We start from the raw sequence: 23,405 nt of genomic DNA on the forward strand, positions 1-23,405 counted from the left end.
TCTGAATATATGTTAGATCCACCTGATCCATTGTGCCATTCAAAGCCACAGTTTCCTTCTTGATTTTGTGTTTGGATAATCTATCCATTGATGAAAGTGGGGTGTTAAAGTTCCCTACTATTATTGTATTACTATCAATTACTTTCTTTGTTTGTTATTGGCAGCTTTATGTATGTGGGTGGTCCCCTGTTGGATGCATAAATCTTTATAGTTGTTCTACCTTCTTGTTGGATTGTTAGTGTCTTTCTCTGTCTCTTAGTACAGTCTTTGTCTTAAAGTCTATTTTGTCTAATATAAGTATTAGTATCCCAGGTTTCTTGTCACTTATACTTGCATTATAAATGTTTCTCCATCTCTTCATTTACAGTTAGACTCTCAATGATACTTTTAAAAGGGTATTATATAGTTCTTTTTCTTTTCTTTTTTTTTTTTTTTAAGATTTTTATTTATTTGACAGAGAGAGAGAGATCACAAGTAGGCAGAGAGTCAGGCAGAGAGAGAGAGGAGGAAGCAGGCTCCCTGCTGAGCAGAGAGCCTGATGTGGGTTTCGATTCCAGAGCCCTGAGATCATGAGCTGAGCTGAAGGCAGAGGTTTAACCCATTGAGCCACCCAGGCGCCCCCCATATAGTTTTTTCAAATTAAAATGCATCATAATAATTTTGTTAGGTCAGATTCGGTTATGCTTCAGGTATAAATGAAATACTTCTAAAATGTATTTCTCAGTTAGGTCTGTGTTTTGTGGACTTAACAAACCTAACAAAAAACTTTAGCCGTACAATGATTGCTTATATTGTTTTTCCATTGCTGCTGCAACAAATCACCACCAATTTAGTGATGTAAGACAACACAAATTTGTTACTGTTCTTCCAACTGAAGTCCCATTGGGCTAAAATCAAGGTGCTTCTATGAAAGAATCCATTTCCTTGCCTTTTCCAGCTTCTAGGAGCCACCTGCCCACATTCTGTGGCTTGTGACCCCTTTCTCCATCTTCAACATCATTAACAGCGGGTAGAATCCTTGTCGAGCTGCATCTCTCTCTGACCCTCTGCTCTGGACTGAATGTTCATGTCCCTTCAAAATTTCCATGTTGAAATCCTAATGACAGATGTGATGGTACTTGGAGGTGAGGCTTTCGGGAGGGGTCAGGTCATGAGGGTGGAGCCTTCATGAATGGGATTAGTGTCCTTAAGAAAGAGACTTCCTGGGGCCCCCTCATCCCTTCCCCCATGTGAGGACACTGTGAGGAGGCGTTGGTGATGAACTAGGAAGGCGACTCACCACTGTCTCAGCAGTCATGCTGGTACCTTGATCTTGTACTTCAGCCTCCAAGAGTTGTAGAAATACATTTGTGTTGTTTAGAAGCCACCCAGTGGGTGCTGTTTTGTTATAGCAGCCTGAATGGACAGACCCACTCCTGTGTTATCTCCCCTGACTCTCATGTAGTGGAGAGAGGTTCTCCACACGTACAGCCCCAGTGATTAGATTGGATTCAGTGGTATAATCCAGGAGAAACTCCTACCTCAAAGTCCTTATCCTTAATCACACCTTCAAGGTCCCATTTGCCCTGTAAGGTAACATATTCACAGGTGCAGGGAGTGGGATGTGGATATCTTTGTGGGGGAGGAGGGCATTGTTTCTTCCAACCACTATGGCACACACCTGCCTCCTACTTAAACATTATCAACATTTTGCCAATATTGTTTTTTTCTCCTACTTTCTTGTTTTTTAATTTTCTGGAATATTAAAGCAAATTCCAGAAACCATATAATTTAGCTGTAAATAGTTTCTCTAATCTTAAAAAAAAAACAATAACCACAATAGCATTATCATAGCAAAATCTCCAATAATTCTTTAGTGGCATTTAACATCCATTCCATACCCAGGTTTCCTGATCTTTATTTATTTATTTTTAAAAATTAATTTGAATGGGGTGCCTGGGTGGCTCAGTGGGTTAAGCCACTGCCTTCGGCTCAGGTCATGATCTCAGGGTCCTGGGATCAAGTCCTGCATTGGGCTCTCTGCTTGGCGGGGAGCCTGCTTCCTCCTCTCTCTCTGCCTGCCTCTGCCTCCTTGTGATCTCTGTCTGTCAAATAAATAAATAAAATCTTTAAAAAAAATAAAAAAAATTATTTTGACAGAAAGAGACATAGCGAGAGAGGGAACACTGGGGTGGGGAGTGGTGTGAGAGGGAGAAGCACGGTCCCAGCCAAAGGAGAAGCAGGCTTCCCTCTGAGCAGGGAGCCTGATGCAGGGCTCCATCCCAGGACTCTGAGATCAGGACCTGAACCGAAGGCAGACGCTTAACAACTGAGCCACCCAGGCATTCCCCAATCTTTGGGTGTTTTTGGTTTTGTTTTTAAAAATAGTTTTGTCTTAAGAACCAAAGAAGGCTCACAAACTTGCATTTGGCTAATGTGTCTCAGGCCTGCTTTGTAACAAATCTCCCTCTCTTCTCTCCTTTTTTTTCTGATGCTGTTTATTTGTTGAATTAAGAAGTTAGGTCATTTGGTCTGTAGAACTTGCACATTCTGGATCCAGCTGGTTGTTTCCTGGTGACGTGATTTAACCTGTTCACTGGTTCCTACAGTTCCTTAAGCTTGGAGTTAGTTACAGGCTTTACCAGGATTCACATTTGTTTTTTCTTTCGCTTTTCTCGTCAACAGGAATACTTCAGTCAATCCTGCATACTTCCTATTGCATCGTGTTGGTGCACATACACTGTCCCACTTTTTGTGATGGTAAAATTGTTCATCTGGACGTATTTGAAAATATTACAATATTCTTAATTAATAATAATACTACGATTTACTGCTTGCTTCCTAGATACCCGGCATTTTGCTGGTTGCTTTCTATATGATTTCTATTATATCTCCGTTTATCAACTATACTCATAGATGTGCAAAAATATGCTAGAACCGGTTGGTTGGAAGCCCTGTGTGTTACTGCTTCGGGCTTCAGTTTACTTCTCGTAACGCGGGGTAATGAGTTTCTTGCTCTTGATTTACACGGTTATTTTGAGGATTATTTTAAGTAATGGATGTGAAAGCTCTTTGGAAATTAGACCAGGTCATATTATACTAAGTAACACTGGTTAAAAAAAAGAAAAAGAAAAAGAGAAAGCAAGGCCCAATAAACTCATCACACACTCCCCGGAGGCACTTGTCCGACCTGGAGAAGATCAAGCAAGGTGAAGCCGAGCCGCGCGGCACTCGGGGAAGGAGGCCGGAGCGAGCCGTCACACAGCGCCACCTGTCGGCGCCGCGCGGAGGTCCCGCGACTCGGCTTCCTGCCGCCCCGCCCCCAGCGCCTGGGACGCCGAGCCCGGGCGCTCCGAAGGCTCGTGGAGCCCGCCTCGAGCCGCGGCCGTGCACTCGGGAAGCGAACTCGGGGCCGCCCTGACCACGAGCCGGGCGCCGGGGCCGCCCCGATCCGCACCGGCCGGCCTGCCCCCTGCCGGGCGCCAACAGCTTGCGGCGCCTTCTCGGACGTTGCTCGGCGGGGGATGCAGGGAGCCGCGGCGCTAAGGCCTTGAGCGGAGAAGAACGTCTAGAAGACAGTGAGGCTGGCACGAACAGCCGAATCGTTGAGGAAGATACCGCCGACGGTAAGGTTTTGCTTTCTGGCAGCCACTGTACGGGACGCCGGCGGAGGCCAGCGGGGGTCTCCGCCTCGGCGCGGCGGGGGCGGGGCCTGGGGCGGGGCCGAGATCTTCGCAGCCACTCGGTGTCGCCCGCCCGCCCAAGGTGCCAGGGACGACGGCGTGGGGGGAGGGGGAGAGGGAGGGGGGGTACCCGCTGGGCCACGTGCGCGGAAACCGGAAGTGGCGGGAACGCCCCGCGGGCCGGAGGACAGGTGAAGTGATGGGGGCCAGGCTCCCCCCGGGAGGCTTTACTTTCCGATCTGCCTCTCTGGGTGGCTGGCCGCCCACTGCAAGCAGGATTCTCCGAGGATTCTAACGACCGTGCTGTAATATTTAGGCTTCTAGGTTCATTGCTATTTCTTGTTGCTGCAAACTGGAACCCCCTCGCCTTTTTAGGATTGAGAGTTAGCTGATTGAAAAACACGGGGTTCTGGGAATTAGTCACTTTATTGGCTGGAGAGTGACGATTACTTAAGGCCCGGGTATTAAATCGTAGGCGCCTCTCATTTTCTGATTTACTGATGAAGCTTGACCAAAAAAAAAAAAAATAAAAAATAAAAAATCAAATCCGTCTTATTTAAGGTGGAACATTTAACATTCGAATAGCCATGGTTGACACTGGGAGTATATTGAAGATAATGGACAAGTAAGAGGCCAAACTGTATAGGTCGGGGCATATTAAACATTTTTTTTTTAAGATTTTATTTATTTATTTGATAGAGAGAGATCACAAGTAGGCAGAGAGGCAGGCAGAGAGAGAGAGGAGGAAGCAGGCTCCCTGCTGAGCAGCGAGCCCGATGCAGGACTCGATCCCAGGACGCTGAGATCATGACCTGAGCCGAAGGCAGCGGCTTAACCCACTGAGCCACCCAGGCACCCATATTAAACATTTTTTAATGCTGTTTTTGGGTGGAGGGAATTTAGATATTTAATGGTGGCTTTGAAGTTAAAACTCAGACACTGGATAAAATATTTTGTTCCTAGTTAGGAATTGCAGCTGCTATTTTTATATATTAGGCAATATAGAACAATGTGGCATGCATGTATTATATATTAATATTTTATGCTATAATTTAAAAGAGCTATTCTTGAACAATAACATGTCAGTTATTTTTCTGTAGCCTGGCCCTCTGACCAAGGGGAACAGAACATCTTCTCCATTTGTTCCTCCTGCTTCTATGGCTGGAGACTGTGAAGCATTTAAAGACCAAAGGCGTGATAATATATGTTTGTAACTCTAAAAGGTTTGGGACAGTAAGAATAAATGTAGGCTGTTCGCTCCACAGAGGTTTATCATCACTTGTTTGCAGGCAGGATCCTGGGTGCAAGCAGAGGGGGGATGTGAGGATGGACCAGGTAGGGTCCCTAACTTAGGGAGCTTACAGACTAGTGCAGTAAGAAAGATGTTTTCTCTCATGACCAGGACACACAGTGTTGGGAGGCCTGTAAATTTTTCCTGCTGGTATTTGATGAGCTCAATAAAATTGACAGATTCACCTCAGGTCGTGTGTGTGTGTGTGTGTGTGTGTGTGTGTGAAAACAGTAACATTTTAGTAATTTTGCTTTTTAATCCCAAACTTGCTAATGCAAAGTTAAGTGTCTAATATGGACAGAATTCTTAGTCACTTAACCACAAGAAGGCAACACACACAGAATATTGTCTTTATTGAAGCCACTCATGGCCTAGTTTTACGTCTAGTGATAAAAGATGGATAAACACATTTTTTCCCTCATGTATTCATTGAGTAGGCAGGAAGAGCTGGCAGAAGAGCTCTCCATATTCCGGCCTGGGTAGAGTGCTCCACAGTGCTCCGATGAAGGACCGGACCCTCCTATCATTCTTGGAAAGAACCTAGTTTCTCTCCTTTGGCCTGTAAGAGCCTAGACATGGAAGATAGAGTAGCATTTTAGTTATTCGGGCTGTGTGGCTATGGGGATTTTAAGTCCTTAACCTGCTTATTATGGTTGAGATAAAAGTTCAGGTTTACATTTAGTGAGCAGAGGGTCTAGGGACTTGGGATGTCAAGTATTAGTCCAACTCAGTAAATGAGTGGAGAACAATGGCCACAGCTTCTAGATGCTCTCCGATTTCTGGCCTTTATTCTCTGCTGGGCTTCATTCTCCCCCTTCCCTCCTCCCATGGCTGTTTGAATCAAGTCCCATTGCTTCTGAACTCCCCAGACTGGAAGGCTTGCTCTCTAATCGAATCCTGCCACACTTGCCTCCTGGAAAGAGCTTTGCTCAAACAGTTGGTGAGCATCATTTCTAGCAATCCCATGATAGCAGAGGAGGCAGGTACTGTGACCCCAATTATGAGGCTCAGAAAGGGTAAGTGGCTTGCCCAAGGTCACAGAGCCAAGCTGTAGGTTGGGCTTTTTCTGGTTCAGCATAGCTCTTTGCTGCTGGTGGGTATCGTAACCTAGGATAAAATATTGAAGAGGGGGAAGTGGCTGGTTCTCTAGAGAGGTTTTCCTCTTTCCTGCCGAAAGAGGTAGGCTCTGTTGTGCCGTGACTGTCCCGGTGCTGGAAATGGCCGTTGCTCCCAATTCCTAGCAGTCAGCGTGCTCTTTCCACAGGTCAACTGCGTCAGAAAATGAAGGAGAGGTGCTGTCCCTGAGGTCAGCCTGAGCACAAAGAGAAGGTCCCTTGATACCCATATGGAAGCCACCCTAAGGTAGGAGCGGTGTTTCCTTACCTGGTGTGTGCCTGGCACGCTGGCCTGGCTCTGCCATTTCTGGGGAGAGAATGGATCCCCTCCCTCCTCCTCCACTCCCTCCTTCCGTCCTACCTTCCCTCTTCCTTCCCTTTCTTTATTCTTAGTCCTCTGGTTGAAGGGCTTTGTGTAGGGTATTTTTTTTTTTTATATATATATCTTTATGGAAAAAAGAACGCAGATGCTGGAAGGAAGGGCAAGGACTTCCCCAACCTTTTGTTGGTTCACCCTCCTTATCTGAGCTGTCAGCCTGGTGACAGAGGCCAGGCCCAGCCTCAGTGGGATCAAAGGTACTGGGAAGCCGGGTTGGCGGAGAGCTGGGCCGACCGACTGTGAGTACAACGCCCTGGCTTGTCTCTGTGGGTCCCGTCCTGTTCCCAAGGGTCCAGGGAAGCTGGGGGACTGCAGTTTTTTTTTTTTTTTTTTTTAAGATTATTTATTTATTTATTTGACAGAGAGAGATCACAAGTAGGCAGAGAGGCAGTCAGAGAGAGAGAGAGGAGGAAGCAGGCTCCCTGCTGAGCAGAGAGCCCGATGCGGGACTCGATCCCAGGACCCTGAGATCATGACCTGAGCCGAAGGCAGTGGCTTAACCCACTGAGCCACCCAGGTGCCCTGGGACTGCAGTTTTGAGTCCCCTCAACCCCTGACCCCCCATTGTGTGCTGCACTTGGACTGCAGCCTGGGCCTGCCTGGTTCCAGGCTGCTCCTCTCCCCTGGTCGTGTTCCGCTTTCTGGATCTTAGTTACCACTGCTGAAACCGGCTTCTTAGATTAAAGGAAGTGGGTGTAGAGGAGCAATTACGAAGTCATCTTCTGGTTTTCAGCTCAGGGAGCTCAGAGCCTCTAAAGAGCAAAGGTGTGCATGTTAAGAGAATTGTAGGGCGGGCCGCAGAAGGCTGGGCTCCTTCCTCTTCCCCTCATCCTCTAAAGCCTGAGGAAACAGGAGGGTTTGGGGGAAGTTTCACCTGCTGTGGTTAGGATTTCAGAACACTCTTGGGCCTTTTAAAAGAAAGATAGTAAAGCCATATGGTTGCTTCTGATACATTTGATTGAATCAAACCAAAGGAAATGAGATGGTATCAAGAAATGTATTCATGAGTCCTTTGAGGGTCTCTCTCTTTTAAGAGAGGGTCCCTGTCCTTGGTCTCCCCAGTGAATGGTTACTAGGGGCATTTATACCACATTCTGGACTTTGAGTGCTGATAGATGGGTGATAGCAGGAGACAGACGCATAACTTTCTCCCCACCGGCATTCAGTTAAGTGCTAGCCTCACGGGGTGGAATCAAGCCAGAGTAACCTGAAGACGTCATGGTTTGCACCACTGCCCTGTTTTTTATCTTTAATGCCACTTTCCCTCTCAAATATGTCCCCAATGGGAAGATAAAGTGTCCAGTGATTCCCGTTATGGGGCACGCGTTGTCTGTCCTTCGAGAAACCGAGGTGGCGAGGAGGTTCTAGGGACAAGGGCAGGGTGTGGCATGTGGTCACTGGTGGCCGGACGCGCTTGATGAAGGTAGTGTGGATGTTTGGAGTAGAACTGCAGGAAGAGCGTTGGATCCCAGATTACGTGCACAGCTGCCTTTGACCTCTTGATCTGAAAGGACACAGTTACAATCTGGCATTCGTATCCTGTTGCCTCTTCAATCAAGTATTTACTGTAAACACCACCATTGGAGAACAGGCAGAGGAGGGGTGACCACTTGGGCCCAGAGCCATTCCTGCCCTATGATCCTGACATTTCTTCTTTTCCAAAAAGCCACAGACCAGGTGAGGACCCAGTGCTAGAGCCGACAGCTGTCAGTGCCCCATTGTGGGGAGCCGGAAGGGCATCCATCATTTATCACTTTCAATTCTGAGGTTATGTTTTAAACTTCTGTTAAAGGCTCAAAATACATGTTTGCCTCCATTTTTTTTTCTTTAGGTAAGAGTTAAAAAATTTTCCATATCTCGATGGTTGGTTGTTATATAGAATGCCACCGTGCCGTAAGCTACCTACTCTTATAGGGACTCAGGCTTATGTGCAAATGTGGAAAGTTCTGGAAACTGAATTTTGTGGAGATTATTTTGGACCCTACAGGAGAAGTGTGTTCTTGAGTCCTTGCCTGTCAATCAACCATATGAAGTTTCCTGGATTCATCTTAGAAAAGCATCCCCCCCAGAAAGGGATTTTCTATATTTATGGGCTCAGTGAGGATCTGTGGTCAGTGTTCCTCCACACCTCCACTGAGAGACTTTCGAGCTTCTTCCAGATGAGTTCTCTGCAGCTTTCAGGTCACTGCTCTTTAAGATCCTTGTCTGGAGCCTAAGGTGAGGAACTTCAGTAATTTTTTTTTTTTTAAAGATTTTATTTATTTATTTGACAGACAGAGATCACAAGTAGGCAGAGAGGTGGCGAGAGAGGGGGAAGCAGGCTCCCTGCCGAGCAGAAGGCCTGATGCGGGGCTCGATCCCAGGACCCTGGAACCATGATCTGAGCCGAAGGCAGAGGCTTAACCCACTGAGCCATCCAGGTGCCCCCAGCATGTCACTTCTTAAAGTCCATTTCAGGTCATCCTCATGCCAGCCTTGCTCTTCAGATGTGTCAAAAAGTGGCTGCTTTTTTTTTTTTTAAATAGGAAACAAACCTCATTTATGATTCAGAAGAATCCATAACTACCTTAAGTTTCCCATTGAGAAACCACTACCCACAGATGTCTCCTAACCGAAGGCCATCCCGAATTTTAAGGCTCATATGCAGATGAAAACCCACGTTCATGGAAACATATAACCCAGCTGCCATGTTGACAGATGGGGGGCTCTGGGAGACCCCGGCCTCTGAGCCCAGAGTGGCATGTATTCCTTGCATTCCTAAAGCACATTGTGAATATTCAGTTCTTCTGTAGAAAACGATATGGAAAAGTGAGGAATTCACACCAGAGGCAACACGATACAGGGGGTTCTTGGCCTGTTGATTTTGTAAGGTCAGGCACGTGGGAGTCAAGTTTTGGGAATCACGTTACACTTACTAATATTTGTCGACTGTTCCATTATGTGTCCTACTTTAACATCCTTTGGGTAGATTCTTATTTAATGACTTCCAAAGTGGTAGTCAAACTTTATCATGTTAGTGGGAGGATCATTCTTTTTTTTTTTTTTTAAAGATTTTATTTATTTATTTGACAGAGAGAGATCACAAGTAGGCAGAGAGGCAGGCAGAGAGAGAGAGAGAGGAGGAAGCAGGCTCCCTGCTGAGCAGAGAGCCTGATGTGGGACTCGATCCCAGGACCCTGAGATCATGACCTGAGCTGAAGGCAGCAGCTTAACCCACTGAGCCACCCAGGCGCCCCTGTGGGAGGATCATTCTTACAGTGTAATCTGACTTACTAGCCTCGTACAAGTACTGGACACTTCATTTATTCGGGAATATCGGTGGGATTCAGTAACTTAATAGTTCTTACTAGAAGGAGAGTTTATGGCAGTGTTAAGAAACGTAATCCGATCCTTTCTGTTTTCTGTTTTCCCCGCAGGTTGCGCCTTACCCAAGATTCCACACTTCTCTCGCGGTCAGTTCTTGATGGATTTCACTCCTGGATGCTGGCGACTCCTGGGCAGGAGACATGGCTCCAATCAGGCCGGGGTTTGGAAACCAGGATCTGTGTCTGCTCAAGAGAAGGAGTTTCCTGCTGTTGAAACTCACTGCTGTTGTCTTTGCCATGGTTCTATTTTGTGAATTTTTAATCTATTACTTGGTGATCTTTCGATGTGATTGGCCTGAGGTGAAAACTCCGGCTCATGAGAGTGGACAAAAGACTTTGAAAGCCATGTTTTTGGCTGATACCCACTTGCTTGGGGAAGTACGAGGCCATTGGCTAGACAAATTACGAAGGTAGGGCTACAATCAGGAATCCTTCTGAAATTTTACCAAAGGCGAATCCCTCTCCTTCTAGGTCAGGCTTGTCGTTAGTTATTTTCCTCTCAAAGAGAGACATGGGCCCTTTGACTTTTCCTTGAACATAGTGTTGGCAGAGCCTCTCTTATTTTTAAGGACCCAGGACTTGGAAGGCATGTCTGGATTAGAGTCTTGCGACTTTGGACAAGTTCCTAGTGTCTCTCCAAGCCTGTCTCTGCCTCCTTGTTTGTAACTGGTTAATACCAGAGACTTCACAGGCTGTGTGAGGAAAATTCCCCCAGCAAGGTCTGGCACGCGGGTGTGGTGGGCCAAGGTTGGCTTCCCCTTTCCCTGGGCAGTGGAGGAAACATACCTGGGTTGGTGGTGGTCCCCTCTCGCAGCCACTGGGGTGTCATTTGGAGCCCACTCGGTTTTTGCCCGCTCTGGGCAGCTGGAGCCGAGCAGGTCTGTGGCTGTCACTCTGGAGAGAGGATCAGGTCCTATTTGTCCAACTTAGACCGGCCCAAGCAGAGTCCACCTGCTTTCCCATCAGAATTCTTTTTAAAAAATTTAATTGTGGTAAAATACACATAATATGAAAGTTACCATGGTCAACAGTTATTTATATATAAATAAATAATTTATATATAAATTATTATTATATATAATATTTATATATATTATTTATTAATTATTCCAGATGTTTATATTTATTTTATTTTGTATATTTCAGTGGCATCATGTACATTCACAGTGTTGGGCAGCCGTCCCTGCCAGCCAGCTTTAGAACGTTTTCTTCTTCCCAAACTGGAACTTGGTCCTTGCTAAATACTGACTCCCCATTCCCCGTTCTCCTGGCCCCTGCGCCCGCCATGCTGTTCTGTCTCCATAGATCTGACTCCTCTGGGACCTCATACAAGTGGAGTCATACAGTATTTGTCCTCTTGTGTCTGGCTTATTTCATTGAGCAGAATGTCCTCTGGGTCCATCCGTGTTGGGGCATGTGGTAGAATTTCCTTCCTTTTTAAGGCGGAGGGATAATGATGTTGTATATTTAGACCATGTTTTGTTTCTCCGTTCCTCTGTGGATGGATACGTCTACCTTCTGGCTGATGGTGACTGATGGGGCTTTCAGCCATCATGGCAGCCAAGCTCTCTTCTTTCCCCTAGAGGCCCCTCCACCCTGACCCCTTTTCCTCATCATCTCTAAACAGGTCTTTATCCTTGCGAGCAGGAATATCCTTGGAGTAGTCTGGATATGGAGGAACCTTATGCTGAGTGGGAGGGGGAAGAGGTATAACGTCCCCAGGGGTGAGAAGCAAGACAGACAGAAAAAGGAAAGCTGGAGGGGCTGCCGTCCTTCTGTACTCAAGAGTTTTAAACCACAGGAGGCACGAGATAAGGGCCAGGGTGAGACTTCCTTTGCTTCCATTTGGACCTTACCAGTTGAGCTTTCTTCCCTGTCCATTGTTGCTGCTGTTTCTAGATCTTTCTTCTCCAGGGTGAATTACATTCATCGAGAAAAACAGCACTGAATTTTGGGGGTATCTTGAGTGAAGGTGGTGCACATGCAGCAAGCAGTTTACGTGGGGCCTGGATGGTCCTTGCTGACCTCAAATTACCTTTCCCTATTTGTGCCCCGGGACGTCACAGTCCCCTTTGGCAGGGGAGAAACAGCTGGGATGATGCCTTAAAAAGGAGGGAAGAATTCTCCTTAGGAGAATGACATGGGTCAGAGTCGGTCAGGGAGAGGGGAGGGTGGTTCGAGAAAGCGTGGACGTTTGAACTCCTACTAACTGCCCTGTGAGAGAAAGTTTTACAATTCCTGCTCACCAACGAAGAATAGGAATCAGAGGGAGTGGGTGACGTTCTTAAGGCCGTACAGGGGGTTATGGGTGGAGCCGGGGTGTTAAGCCATTGCCTGTCAGGTTCAAGAGCACAGGCTTTTTTTTTTTTTTTTAATTAAGATTTTATTTATCTGAGAGAAAGAGTGAGTGAAAGAGAGCACGAGCTGAGGGGGGAAGGTGGGGCAGAGGGAGACGGAGACTCCCCACTGAGCTAGGGAGCTGAATGTGGGGCTCGATCCCAGGACCCTGGGATCATGACCTGAGCCAAAGGCAGATGCTTAACCGACTGAGCCACCCAAGCTCCCTCCAGACTCTTTTCATTGACTTGTCTTACCTATGGGGTGATTCCTTGGATATCTGAAGTCTGCAGCATTTATAGTCTCGGTATTGGCTAGTCTGATTCTCCCATTATCTTCCCCCAATTCTGAAGGCAGGTAGGAAGTTGAGGTCCTTCAAGAAGTGGAAGTTGAGGCAGATGCTATCCTCTCCTCTCTGGGGTGTCAACTCAGTCTACACTGAGTGTCTGGAAGCTGCATTGAGCTCTCCCTGAACTTTGGGGCTTGTTATGACTGAGGGATGGCCTCTGGGGTGCAGTGTGGCGTCTGATCTGTGTGTGCCACGTTGGGGGGAAGTCAGCTTTTAAGATGCATGGGTGGGGCAGCCCGACTCTCCCTCAGACCCTTTATTTCCTACACTGAATCACACGTGGACTCTGACCCTTGCTAGTGTGGGAAGGGAATGCAGGGGTGAGGCTGTGGAAGGAGAATGGGGCCATTTGGTTGACTTTTTTAAATGGCCCGTAAGACAGATCTAGGCTGCACATAAGAAAGAAACTGATGCTGTGCTTTTCTCTGTTGACCTTAGGGAATGGCAAATGGAGAGAGCTTTCCAGACGGCTCTGTGGTTGTTGCAGCCTGAAGTTGTCTTCATTCTAGGGGACATCTTTGATGAAGGGAAGTGGAGTTCCCCCCAGGTAGGGCCCCGTGATCCAGCCACCCTAATCCTGCTTTGAGGGTCCAGGGCAGGCAGCCCAGAAAACCCATGAAGCAGTATCCGGGAGGGTTGGAGGTTTTGCTCAGCACCAACATTAAACACATGTAGTCTTTTTTTTTTTTTTTTTTAAATTCTTTCTTTTTTCTAAGATTTTATTTATTTATTTGACAGACAGAGATCACAAGTAGGCAGAGAGAGAGAGGGAGAAGCAGGCTTCCACTGAGCAGAGAGCCCGATGTGGGGCTCAATCCCAGGACCTGGGATCACGACCCGAGTCGAAGGCAGAGGCTTTAACCCACTGAGCCACCCAGGTGCCCCACATGTAGTCTATCTTGATGATTGTTAGGGTCCGTATCTCCTGCCAGTCTTGAGTTAGGCTGGCTAATCATAGATAGTTGATGCTTGCACCATGCCGGTTAGGGATGCTGACCTTGTGCAGTCAAAAATTTTTGTATAACTTTGGAATTCTCCCAAAACTTAACTACCAGTAGCCCACCGTGGACTGGAAGCCTTGCTGATAACACAGTCAGCTTGTATGTTACATGTTACGTGTATTCTATTCTGTAATCTTAGGATAAGGTCAGCTAGAGAAAAGAAAATGTTGCTAAGAAAATCGTAAGGAAGAGAAAATACGTTTACAGTACTCAACTGTCTTTATAAAAAAAAAAGTCCATGTATAAGCTGATATACGCAGTTCAAACTTGTTTGACTGTCAACTGTATCTGTTTACGTAGGAAACAGGTAGATAAGTCAGAACTGGCTTTGCTGGAATGCAAATTCCCATGAGCCTCTCGGGAAAGGGAAAAAGAGGCAAGGTGCGTAAATTCGCTTGTCACCAAAATTATAAAATACATATTGAAATGTAATTTGACTTTACACTAGATTACTTAGCCATGAAATTATGAGAATTGTGCTATAAATGTGACTGCTACCCTCCTTTTCTTAATTTTTTTTTTTAATTTAAATTTATTAGACAGAGAGTGAGCTGGGGAGGAACAGATGGAGAGGGAGAGAGTAACTCAAGCAGACTCTGTGTAGCGTGCAGAGCCCAACATGGAGCTTGATCTCACAACTCTGAGATCATGACCTAAGCCGAAATCAAGATTTGTATGTTTAACAGACTGCGCCTCCCAGGCACCCCCCCTCTTAGGAGAAGGAGTCTCAGGGACCTGGTGTGAGGTTCTTGTGCCTTCAGGGGACTCCATCTGGGTGTTGTGGTGACATATGCCTTTCTATAACCAAAGAGAAGGGCTGTCTCACTTTAACTGTCCAGTATTTTACTTACTGTATTCCTGGAATTAATGGAAAATAGAAAAAAGCTGTTTTGCTGCTTATGAAAATGTTTGGTCATAAATGGTTTTAGAAGTATTTTTCTGGGGTGGGATATTTAAAAAATTTTTTTTTAAATTAAACTCAATGTAATTAACATAGAGTATATTACTAGTTTCAGCAACAGAGGTCATCAGTTGCATGTAACACCCCGTGCTTGTTGCATCACGTGCCCTCCTCAGTGTGCATCACCCAGTTACCCCATGCCCTCCACCCCCCGTCCCATCCAGCAGCCCTCAGTTTGTTTCCTAGAGTTAAGAGTTTTCTTATGGTTTGTTTCCTTCTCTGTTTTCATCTTATTTTATTTTTCCTTCCCTTCTGTTATGATCCTCTGTTTTATTTCTTAAATTCCCAAATGAGTGAAGTCACGTGGTTATTTGTCTTTCTCTGACTGACTTATTTTGCTCAGCATAATACCCTCTAGTTCATCCATATTGTTGCGAATGGCAAGATTTCATTCTTTCTGATGACGGAGTACTATTCCATTGTGTTTATATGTGTGGGTACCACATCTTTATTCATTCCCCTGTCATTGGACATCTGGGCTTTTTCCATAGTTTGGCTACTGTGGACATTGCTGCTATAAACATTGGCGTACAGGTGCCCCTTCGAATCACTGTGTCTGTATCCTCTGGGTAAATACCTAGTAATGCAGTTGCTGGGTGGTAGAGTAGTTCTGTTTTTTTTTTTTTTTTTTTTTTTTAAAGATTTATTTTATTTATTTATTTGACAGACAGATCACAAGTCAGCGAGAGGCAGGCAGAGAGAGAGGAGGAAGCAGGCTCCCCACAGAGCAGAGAGCCTGATGCGGGGCTCGATCCCAGGACGCTGGGATCATGACCTGAGCTGAAGGCAATGGCTTAATCCACTGAGCCACCCAGGCACCCCGAGTAGTTCTGTTTTTAACTGAACCTCCATACTATTTCCCAGAGTGACTGCATCAGTTTGCACTGGGGTGGGAGATTTTTTAAAAAGCCATTCTTGGGGCACCTGGGTGGCTCAGTGGATTAAAAGCTCAGCCTTCGGCCCAGGTCATGGTTCCAGGGTCCTGGGATCGAGCCCTGCATTGGGCTCTCTGTTCAGCAAGGAGCCTGCTTCCTCCTCTGTGCCTGCTTCTCTGCCTACTTGTGATCTCTGTCTGTCAAATAAATAAATAAAATCTTAAAAAAAAAAAAAGCCATTTCCCAGGATAATCCAAAAGCTTTACAAAGAAAGTCTTGGTCCAGATCTGATTAGAAACCTGCTGTTTGGAGTGCCTGGGTGACTTAGTTAAGTGTCTTTTTTTAGTGCAGGTCTTGATCCCAGGGTCCTGGGATTGAGTGCCTCACCAGGCTCTCTGCTTAGCCGGGAGCCTGCTTCTTCCTCTCCCTCTGCATACTACTCCCCCAGATAAATAAAATCTTTAAAAAAAAGGCAAGCCACTGTTTATAGGGTCTCATAATTAAATATGAGATAATGGATATAGTATATTTAACAAGCAAGTAGTTATAAAATGAAGTTGGATGTATATGTTGCTTTTACAAATTGAGAGTAGCATTTTATGTTTTTATGTTTTTCTTTTTTTTAAAAAAAAGTTTGTATTTATTTATCTGAGAGAGGGAGAAAGAGAGAGAGAGAGAAAGAGAAATCACAAGTGGGGGTGGAGGGGCAGAGGGAAGAGGAGAAGTAGGCCCTGCACTGAGCAGGAAGCCTGACACGGGGCTCAATCCCAGGAGCCTGAGATCCTGACCTGGGTGGAAGGCAGTTGTTAACTGACTGAGCCGCCCAGCACCCCTGTTTTTGTTTTTCTCATTCTTTGTTATTCTGCTTTTATCTTATCTTAACTTTAAATATTATCTGTTAAAGTGAAGTTTTTGTAAATGTATTGAACTTTCTCTCTAGCATGGTTCTCTGGTTTGGGCCTTACTTAAAACTCTTAGGATAAAGTTGATTATTCTCCAACTCCGTATTGTCTTTCCTGTGTCTGTCCAGTTGATGTTTTTCGACTTAATAAGAGCCAGAATGATACAAACATAATTCTCAAGCTTTAATAGTTAAAGTAAATGTCCGAATAATGTTGAAATATTTGTTGGATTTTGTCTTTCTTTCCTCTGCATTCTATCTGTTCTCATTCCCACAGTGGTAGCCACACGGAAATGATAAAATGAGGGATGTGCTCATCTTTGTTTTGGTTGAGACACGTGAATTTACTGGACATCTCCTACAAGCCTGTTCTCACAGTGTGTCCCAGTCTGGAGTGATTATTAACCTGGGGTCCATGCATGGGCTTCAGGGGATATTTTTAGGGGATCTTAAAATAATGGGTATATAATTGCCATCTAATGTTTTAATATGGGGGAATACCATTGAATTAAAAGCTGGCATCAAATTAAATCATGGAAATATTAAGTCTTAGAAAATGCAGTGTGACATAGAATTAGAAATTAGGTTCTAAGGCATCTGGGTGTCTCAGTTCGTTAAGTGACTACCTTCGCCTCCGGTCATAATCCTAGAGACCCAGGGTGGAGTCCCGCATCAGGCTCCATGCTCATCAGGGAGTCTGCTTCTCCCTTTGACCCTCCTCCTCCATCTTGTGGTCTCTCTCTCTCTCATTCTCTCTTTCAAATAAATAAATAAAATCTATTTTAAAAAAGTTAAAAAAAAGACATTCTAAGTTCTACATTAACTCTCTGGGCATCTGATTTGGAGGGGGAATTAATGTCTCATCATCAGAATAGGGAGCATTTTTTTCTTTTTAGCCACAGAGAAGATAGGTTCTCTGGGTCTCAGCAGTGATCCATTTTCCCCATAGGCCTGGGCAGATGATGTGCAGCGATTTCAGAAAATATTCAGACACCCACGTCACGTGCAGCTGAAGGTGGTTGCTGGCAACCATGACATTGGCTTCCACTATCAGTAAGTCGTTCAGTGAAGCATTGCCCCCTGAGAGCTTCGTTAACTAGAGCTTTAAACCTGCCACCATTCAGGTGAGAGCCTTATTTGTGCTGGGGGAGGGCGCAGACATTTGTTGTCCTTGAAAGATGGAAGCCCTAGGAGCATGAACTCCACAGGGTGAAGATTTTTGTCTTGGCACAATGTACACCTTTAATGAATCTCTGTTGAATAAATGATTTGTCTGTGCCCTTGGGTGATGAACTTGAAGCTTACAATTAATGACCAATTATTTTCTTTGGGACTCAGAAAACAAGACCATTTCGACTTTTGTAAATAGTATTTTACATAGTGCTTACGATGTGTCAGTCAGTTTTAAGTATTGTATTATTTTTTCCTCCAAATTTTTATTTGAATTCTAGTTAGTTAACCCGTGGTGTAATACTGGTTTCAGGAATAGAGTTTAGTGATTCATCACTTACGTATCGCCAGTGCTTATCGTCACAAGAGTCTTCCTTAATCCCCATCCTCCATCTAGCCCATCCCCCACCCACCTCCCTCCAGCAACCCTCAGTTTGTTCTCTATTGAAGAGTCTCTTAGGGTTTGCTTCCTCCTCTCTCTCTTTTCTCCTTTCTCCTATGTTCATCTGTTTTGTTTACTAAATTCCACATATGAGTAAAATCACATGGTATTTGTCTTTCTCTGTCTTATTTTGCTAGCTTCATCTGCGTCATTGCAGATGGCAAGAGTTCATATTTTTTGATGGCTGAGTAATATTCCATGGTTATAGACCACCTCTTATCTATTTGTTAGTCGATGGACTCTTTCCATAGTCTAACTGTTGTGGATAATCTTGCTATAAACATCAGGGCTAACTAAGCACTTTACTTCCATATATCAACTCATTTAATCTTTCTAATGGTCCTGTTACTTTAACCATTGTGCCGGTGAGGAAACTGGGGCTCTGGGGACTAAGTCACTTGCCCCAGTGCTTGTGGTCACTCAGTGGTGGAGGGTTTGCCCCGACAGCCTGGGCCGGCTGGAGCCCGCACCTCACAAGGCTAGTCCAACACTCAGATCCCGAGTTATTTCCTGTGTTTATGCTAACTCTTAAGAGGTCCTAAAATGGCTTGCTCTGAAAAATGTTTCTTTTTACAATTGAATCTAGGATGAGCACATACAAAATAAAACGATTTGAGAAAGTTTTCAACCCCAAAAGGCTGTTTTCTTGGAAGGGAACAAAGTGAGTATTATTTCTAAATTCTTAGGAAGCCCTTTCCTTCCTTTGGACTTCTTTTTTTTTTCTTTCTTTTTTTTTTTTTTTAAAGATTTTATTTATTTATTTAACAGAGAGAGATCACAAGTAGGCAGAGAGGCAGGCAGAGAGGGAGATAGAGGGAAGCAGGCTCCCCGCTGAGCAGAGAGCCCGATGCGTGGGACTCGATCCCAGGACCCTGAGATTATGACCCGAGCCGAAGGCAGCGGCTTAACCCACTGAGCCACCCAGGCGCCCCTGGACTTCTTTTTCTCCCATCCAAGTACTAACCAGGCCCGACCCTGCTTAGCTTCCGAGATCAGACGAGATCGGGCGCGTTCAGGGTGGTATGGCCGTAGACTGGACTTCTTTTTCTAAGGGAGCCATTGTCCTGGGTTGGAGTTGGGCTCTGTGTGGCCTGCTGTACCATTTCAGGCCTCCTCCCTCCCTGATGGTCACCATCAGGGTCACCAGCCTGGTGTTCCTTAACAAGCTGCAAGTGGACCGGCCAGTTGATGACTTTGCCTGGCCACTGAGGGCATTCCCTTCCTGCCTGCCATGTCTCTGGGTGCTAGAACATTCATCAACCCACTCCGTAAAGGATCTTATTTTTATTTGTTCAAAATGCACTTCTTTTCCTTTATAAAGGATGCCCTCGTGGGTATGCTGTCCCAGGATTTGGGGGCGGGTATGTTCACCGCCCTTTAGCTGTGTGCCACCCCGACACAGCCTTGATTTGTAGACCAAATCCTCCCCACCCTTTCCTCAGACCGTGAGCTCCCCCTCTGTGTGGCCATTCTCCTGCCATCCCCGGATGCTGTCATGTGTGGGTGTGTGTTCCCAGGGTGGTGGATAAGACTGTACATGTTGCTCTGGTTGCAGACCTACTGGAGGGAGAAAAGATGGGAGAGGAAGGCTCTTCCTCTTTCGATCATGGCCCCTGTGGGTGTCCGGCGCTCATGGCTTTGGCCATGGCAGCTCCCTGGGTCCGTCACAAGAGATGACCTGTGACACTCCCAGATACCAGGTCAAGGGTTCTCCACCAATGCTCACTCCTTCCCTCCCTTGACCTGTAGTACTGAGTCTCTAGCAGCTTCCTTTTCCTGAGTCCTATGAAGACTGGGCACAGTTTCAGTTCTTTTTCCTTAGGCATAGAGTTTAAGAAACTAGAAACACGCTGATCGTATTTCAAATCATTTAGTTCGCTCCCCATCGCTAAGATTCTTTAAATTTCAAGCAGTGTTTACTGACAGGTGCCTTCTTCAGGCCCAGCTGATATGTGTGTCAGAAACAAAAGCCTGTTTAACGGTAGTCTGTACAGATCTAGGTAAAGTGGTTTGTAGAGGGCAGCCGTCCCTGGCTTGACATCCTGGTTTGGGGTCATCTGCACGCGTTAGCTCTGGCCATTGCACCCTCTCCCCGCCCCGCCTTGCCCTGTCTGCTGCGTGTACAGATGTTAGTGAAGATGACCTGTGCTTCACTGTTCAGGGATTTCTCACACACTCAAGGTTCAAACTCCTTTGACTGTGTCTTAGGCTCCCCTCCCAGTATAACGCTCTGGTGCCTTCTTAGTGTCAGCTCAAACCTAAAACAGGTTAGTTGAGGCTTCAGGCCGCTCTGGGACGGGTTTCTTCACACTGTGGCCCCTCAGCTTTTGTGTCATGGGAGCAGAACTGCCAGAGTCCGGACACGGGAAGCCCAGGGGCCCTGACTGTCCGCTTGCTCCCTCTGCCTCAGTTTCGTGATGGTCAACAGCGTTGCCCTGGAAGGGGACGGCTGCCACATCTGCTCTGAAGCAGAAGCTGAACTCCTGGAAATTTCTCACCAACTGAATTGCTCCCGTGAGGTAGGAGCACCTGAAGGCACAGGGCTTCTGTTCTGGCATCTTCTACGGGGGCGGTCACTGCACCTGGTATTTCCTGCATCGCTCAGCTCCCTCTTCCTTTCCTACCGCTCAGGGCTCAGGGACGCTGGCTCTGCCAGGTTAACCAATTTTTCACCAGCAGGAACATGGCTCCGGCCCCTGCCAAGATGTGCCGCTGCTGCCCGTGTCCGCCCCGGTGCTCCTGCAGGTGAGCGGGGACCACGCAGCTCCGTCTCCCCGGATCTGGGCCAAAATGGCCGGAGGCCCCCCTGCTCACATCTGACCCTCTAATATCTGGGCAGCATTTCCCACTTTACCGGAGGAGCGATGCTAATTGTTCTGGGGAGGATGCTGCACCTCTGGAAGAGCGGGGCATCCCCTTTAAGGAGCGGTACGATGTGCTTTCCCGGGAGGCCTCTCAGCAGGTTTGCGGGGGAGTGGGATGACTACCCACCCACGGGACTGACGGACCGCCATGGACAGCCACTGGCACACTTGGAGGCGCGGTGGGGGAGTGGAGCATTGGGGGGTTTGGGGGGTAGGAGTGGGGGGTTGAGGGGATGGGGGCTCAGGTTTTCATGTCCTCCTTTGGTTCCTCCCCTGCCCCCAGTAATTCTATTTCCTAATATCAAGTGAGTAATAATATCCTCAGCTATTCTTTAGTCTGAGATTTGTTCTCAACCTTAAATGTGTTTGGAAAATGTGAATGGAATTTAAGAGTTAATTTTGGGGGACTTGACTCAGGTGAGCTTACGTATATGTTTATAACTATATTTATATTATAGAAACACATATTTGTATAGTGGATGATACACTATATCATACAATAGAAATATAAAATAAATTTATAAAAATATTTGTAAAAATATAAAATCTGAGAGATGGACGGAGTCTCCCTAAAAGCCTGAGCTTACTTCTTGATAGGGTCTCAGCCAATTAAAGGATGTTAAGGAAAAGATAAAGCCCCCGACCAAGTAGGGATTTTATATTTAGCTTCATGAGATAAGTGGGTGGCTGGTCGCTGCGCCCTGAGGAGACTCTGTGCAGGCACTGACCACCTGTTGCTGTGTTCCCCCACCCCACCGGGTGTGGTAGCTACTTTGGTGGCTGCAGCCACGTCTCATCCTGAGTGGCCACACGCACAGTGCCTGCGAGGTGCTCCATGGGGCGGGAATCCCCGAGATCAGCGTGCCATCTTTCAGTTGGAGGAACAGAAACAACCCCAGCTTCATCATGGTAATGTGAACGTTTATTTTCATCTGAACGCTCGCATAGAAGTATTGAAATCAACACAGTAATCAACTATTTAATTGCTGCAATCTGTAAAAACATACAAACGCTGTGAATACAAACTTTCCCTCCTCCCCATGTGCACTTGGTTTGATTCCCAGACCCCTTTCCCCATGCCTCGTGCCTCTCTGGGGACGCGTGAGCGCTGCATGGCCCTGGAGGGGGTGAGGTGGGTGCTGGGCATCCTACAGAATGCGTCAACCCCACGGACCTGGTGTGGTCCTCAGATAGGAGGCTCTGCATGTCTAATTTTCAAAGGAAACCAGAGCCTGTCTTCATTGGCCAGACGCCATCATCTTGTCTTATGTCAGGAGAACGTTACAGCTCTGGCAAGTGCCCTTGACATGTCACTTCAATTAGTGGCTACTTTTACTTCATGAAAAGATAGGGAAACCCTCATGTTTTCAAGTTCAAAGTGAATGAGACCACTCCTCCGTGTCAGTCCACACCGCAAAAACACTTACAAGAAAAGACCACTGAGGTGCCCCCGGCCCATGCATTTCTGGGTAACAGGTTGCTTAATTTGCAGAAGTGGCATGAGAAATGGCCTTGTAATCCTTGTTTCTCAGTGCCCACTGATGTAAAGTCTCCATGCGTCTTGCATCTCTGTCATGTTGCCCAGTGCATTATAGGGGGGGACCTGCTGTGCCAGGGGCTAGTTTCAATGGAGGGTTCAGCTCTACTCAGCACGCTGGGAGCCTTGCCTACATGTCTCCACCAGTGCTTCCAGTTGGTGGGTGGTGGCTTGTGGAGGCCCAAGGCTGTTCCCCTTCCTCTGGGGAGAAGAGCTACTTCCTGGCCTCATCTGACTCAACCAAGATGGCTGCCTTGCCTCAACTGTGTCTAAGTCTGTTGCGTGGCACTGTGGGAGGGCTCTCGCTGCAGCATTAACCTCCTCATTTCCTTTCCAGGGCAGTATGACGCCCACAGAGTACGCCCTTGCCAAGTGCTACCTGCCTCAGGAGACTACCGTTCTGGCCACATACTGTGTAGCCGTTGCGCTCCTGGTGGTCCTCCTGTTAGTCCACTCCAGACTTCTGCCCTCACCTTTTCTTTTTGGCTGGAACCTGCTCAGAAAATTTAAGACAACGTAAAGAGCAGGAGACTTGTGTATTTCGTCATAAGTAATAAAGCCAAAGAAACTGGACCTTGGGCAGGGCTCACGGGAGATGAGATCAAAGGAGGCGGTCTTTATACACATCACGGAAACTGTAAATCACTGATGCAAATTCCTGCAGAATAAATAGTTGACGGTACTGTTCTCATGCTATAAAAATGGAACGTGTACTCTACAACAAGTCTTGTCTCATTTTATCAAATATATGTATAATCAAAGATCGTGTCTGTACAGTATGTAAAAGCTATTAAAGTCATCACTTGCATGCACTAGGCTGTCCTACCTTCCCGAGGATGGAGCCGGCGGCCCGGGAACACACTCAGGGTTGTATGTGCACAAACACTGGGTTTGCTTCTGTCCCCTTATGAAGTGGTCCACAAACTCCTATTATATATGATAAAGCTGTACACTTAAAATAATAAAAGTACAGATGTTACAAGCAGGAATATGTTTTTGCAGACTTTTGTACTTCTGTGCTAATCATGGAATCGGATTTTTAGAGAAGATAATTTTCTCTCCAGCAGACCAGGCTGTTAAAATCTGAATGTAATGCCCGTCCATGATCCAAAGGGACTTGAAAAAAAGGACTCGGAAGTGGCTTATAGTATTTAAA

General features: G+C 46.3%; 1 protein-coding gene across 3 annotated transcripts; it reads left to right on the top strand.

Annotated features, from left to right (window-relative positions):
* Window positions 1–3,284: 3,284 nt before the first annotated feature.
* Window positions 3,285–23,391, top strand: MPPE1 (metallophosphoesterase 1). 3 transcript variants are annotated; one of them, XM_059409170.1, is made up of 11 exons: window positions 3,285–3,605; window positions 6,218–6,315; window positions 9,864–10,222; window positions 12,937–13,045; window positions 17,186–17,289; window positions 18,435–18,509; window positions 20,259–20,367; window positions 20,525–20,593; window positions 20,688–20,810; window positions 21,481–21,621; window positions 22,587–23,391. In XM_059409170.1, exons 3-11 carry the CDS (start codon window positions 9,954–9,956, stop codon window positions 22,767–22,769), a joined length of 1,182 nt encoding a protein of 393 aa, XP_059265153.1. In that variant the 5' UTR covers window positions 3,285–3,605; window positions 6,218–6,315; window positions 9,864–9,953; the 3' UTR covers window positions 22,770–23,391. The 3 variants fall into 3 exon arrangements, with proteins under 3 accessions (XP_059265153.1, XP_059265155.1, XP_059265154.1); XM_059409172.1 differs by having other exon boundaries at window positions 20,528–20,593; XM_059409171.1 differs by lacking the exon at window positions 3,285–3,605 and adding an exon at window positions 3,831–3,853.
* The last annotated feature ends 14 nt before the right edge of the window (window positions 23,392–23,405 follow it).

The sequence above is a fragment of the Mustela nigripes genome, chromosome 8 (assembly GCF_022355385.1).
Source record: "Mustela nigripes isolate SB6536 chromosome 8, MUSNIG.SB6536, whole genome shotgun sequence".
Classification (NCBI taxonomy): Eukaryota; Metazoa; Chordata; class Mammalia; order Carnivora; family Mustelidae; genus Mustela; species Mustela nigripes.

Bases quoted from the DNA above. Each gene is read 5' to 3' on its own strand.
- MPPE1 (XM_059409170.1), top strand. From the start codon at position 9,954: ATGGCTCCAATCAGGCCGGGGTTTGGAAACCAGGATCTGTGTCTGCTC. The intron at 10,223-12,936 runs GTAGGGCTACAA...TGTTGACCTTAG, and splicing joins TGGCTAGACAAATTACGAAG to GGAATGGCAAATGGAGAGAG. The intron at 21,622-22,586 runs GTAATGTGAACG...TTTCCTTTCCAG, and splicing joins ACAACCCCAGCTTCATCATG to GGCAGTATGACGCCCACAGA.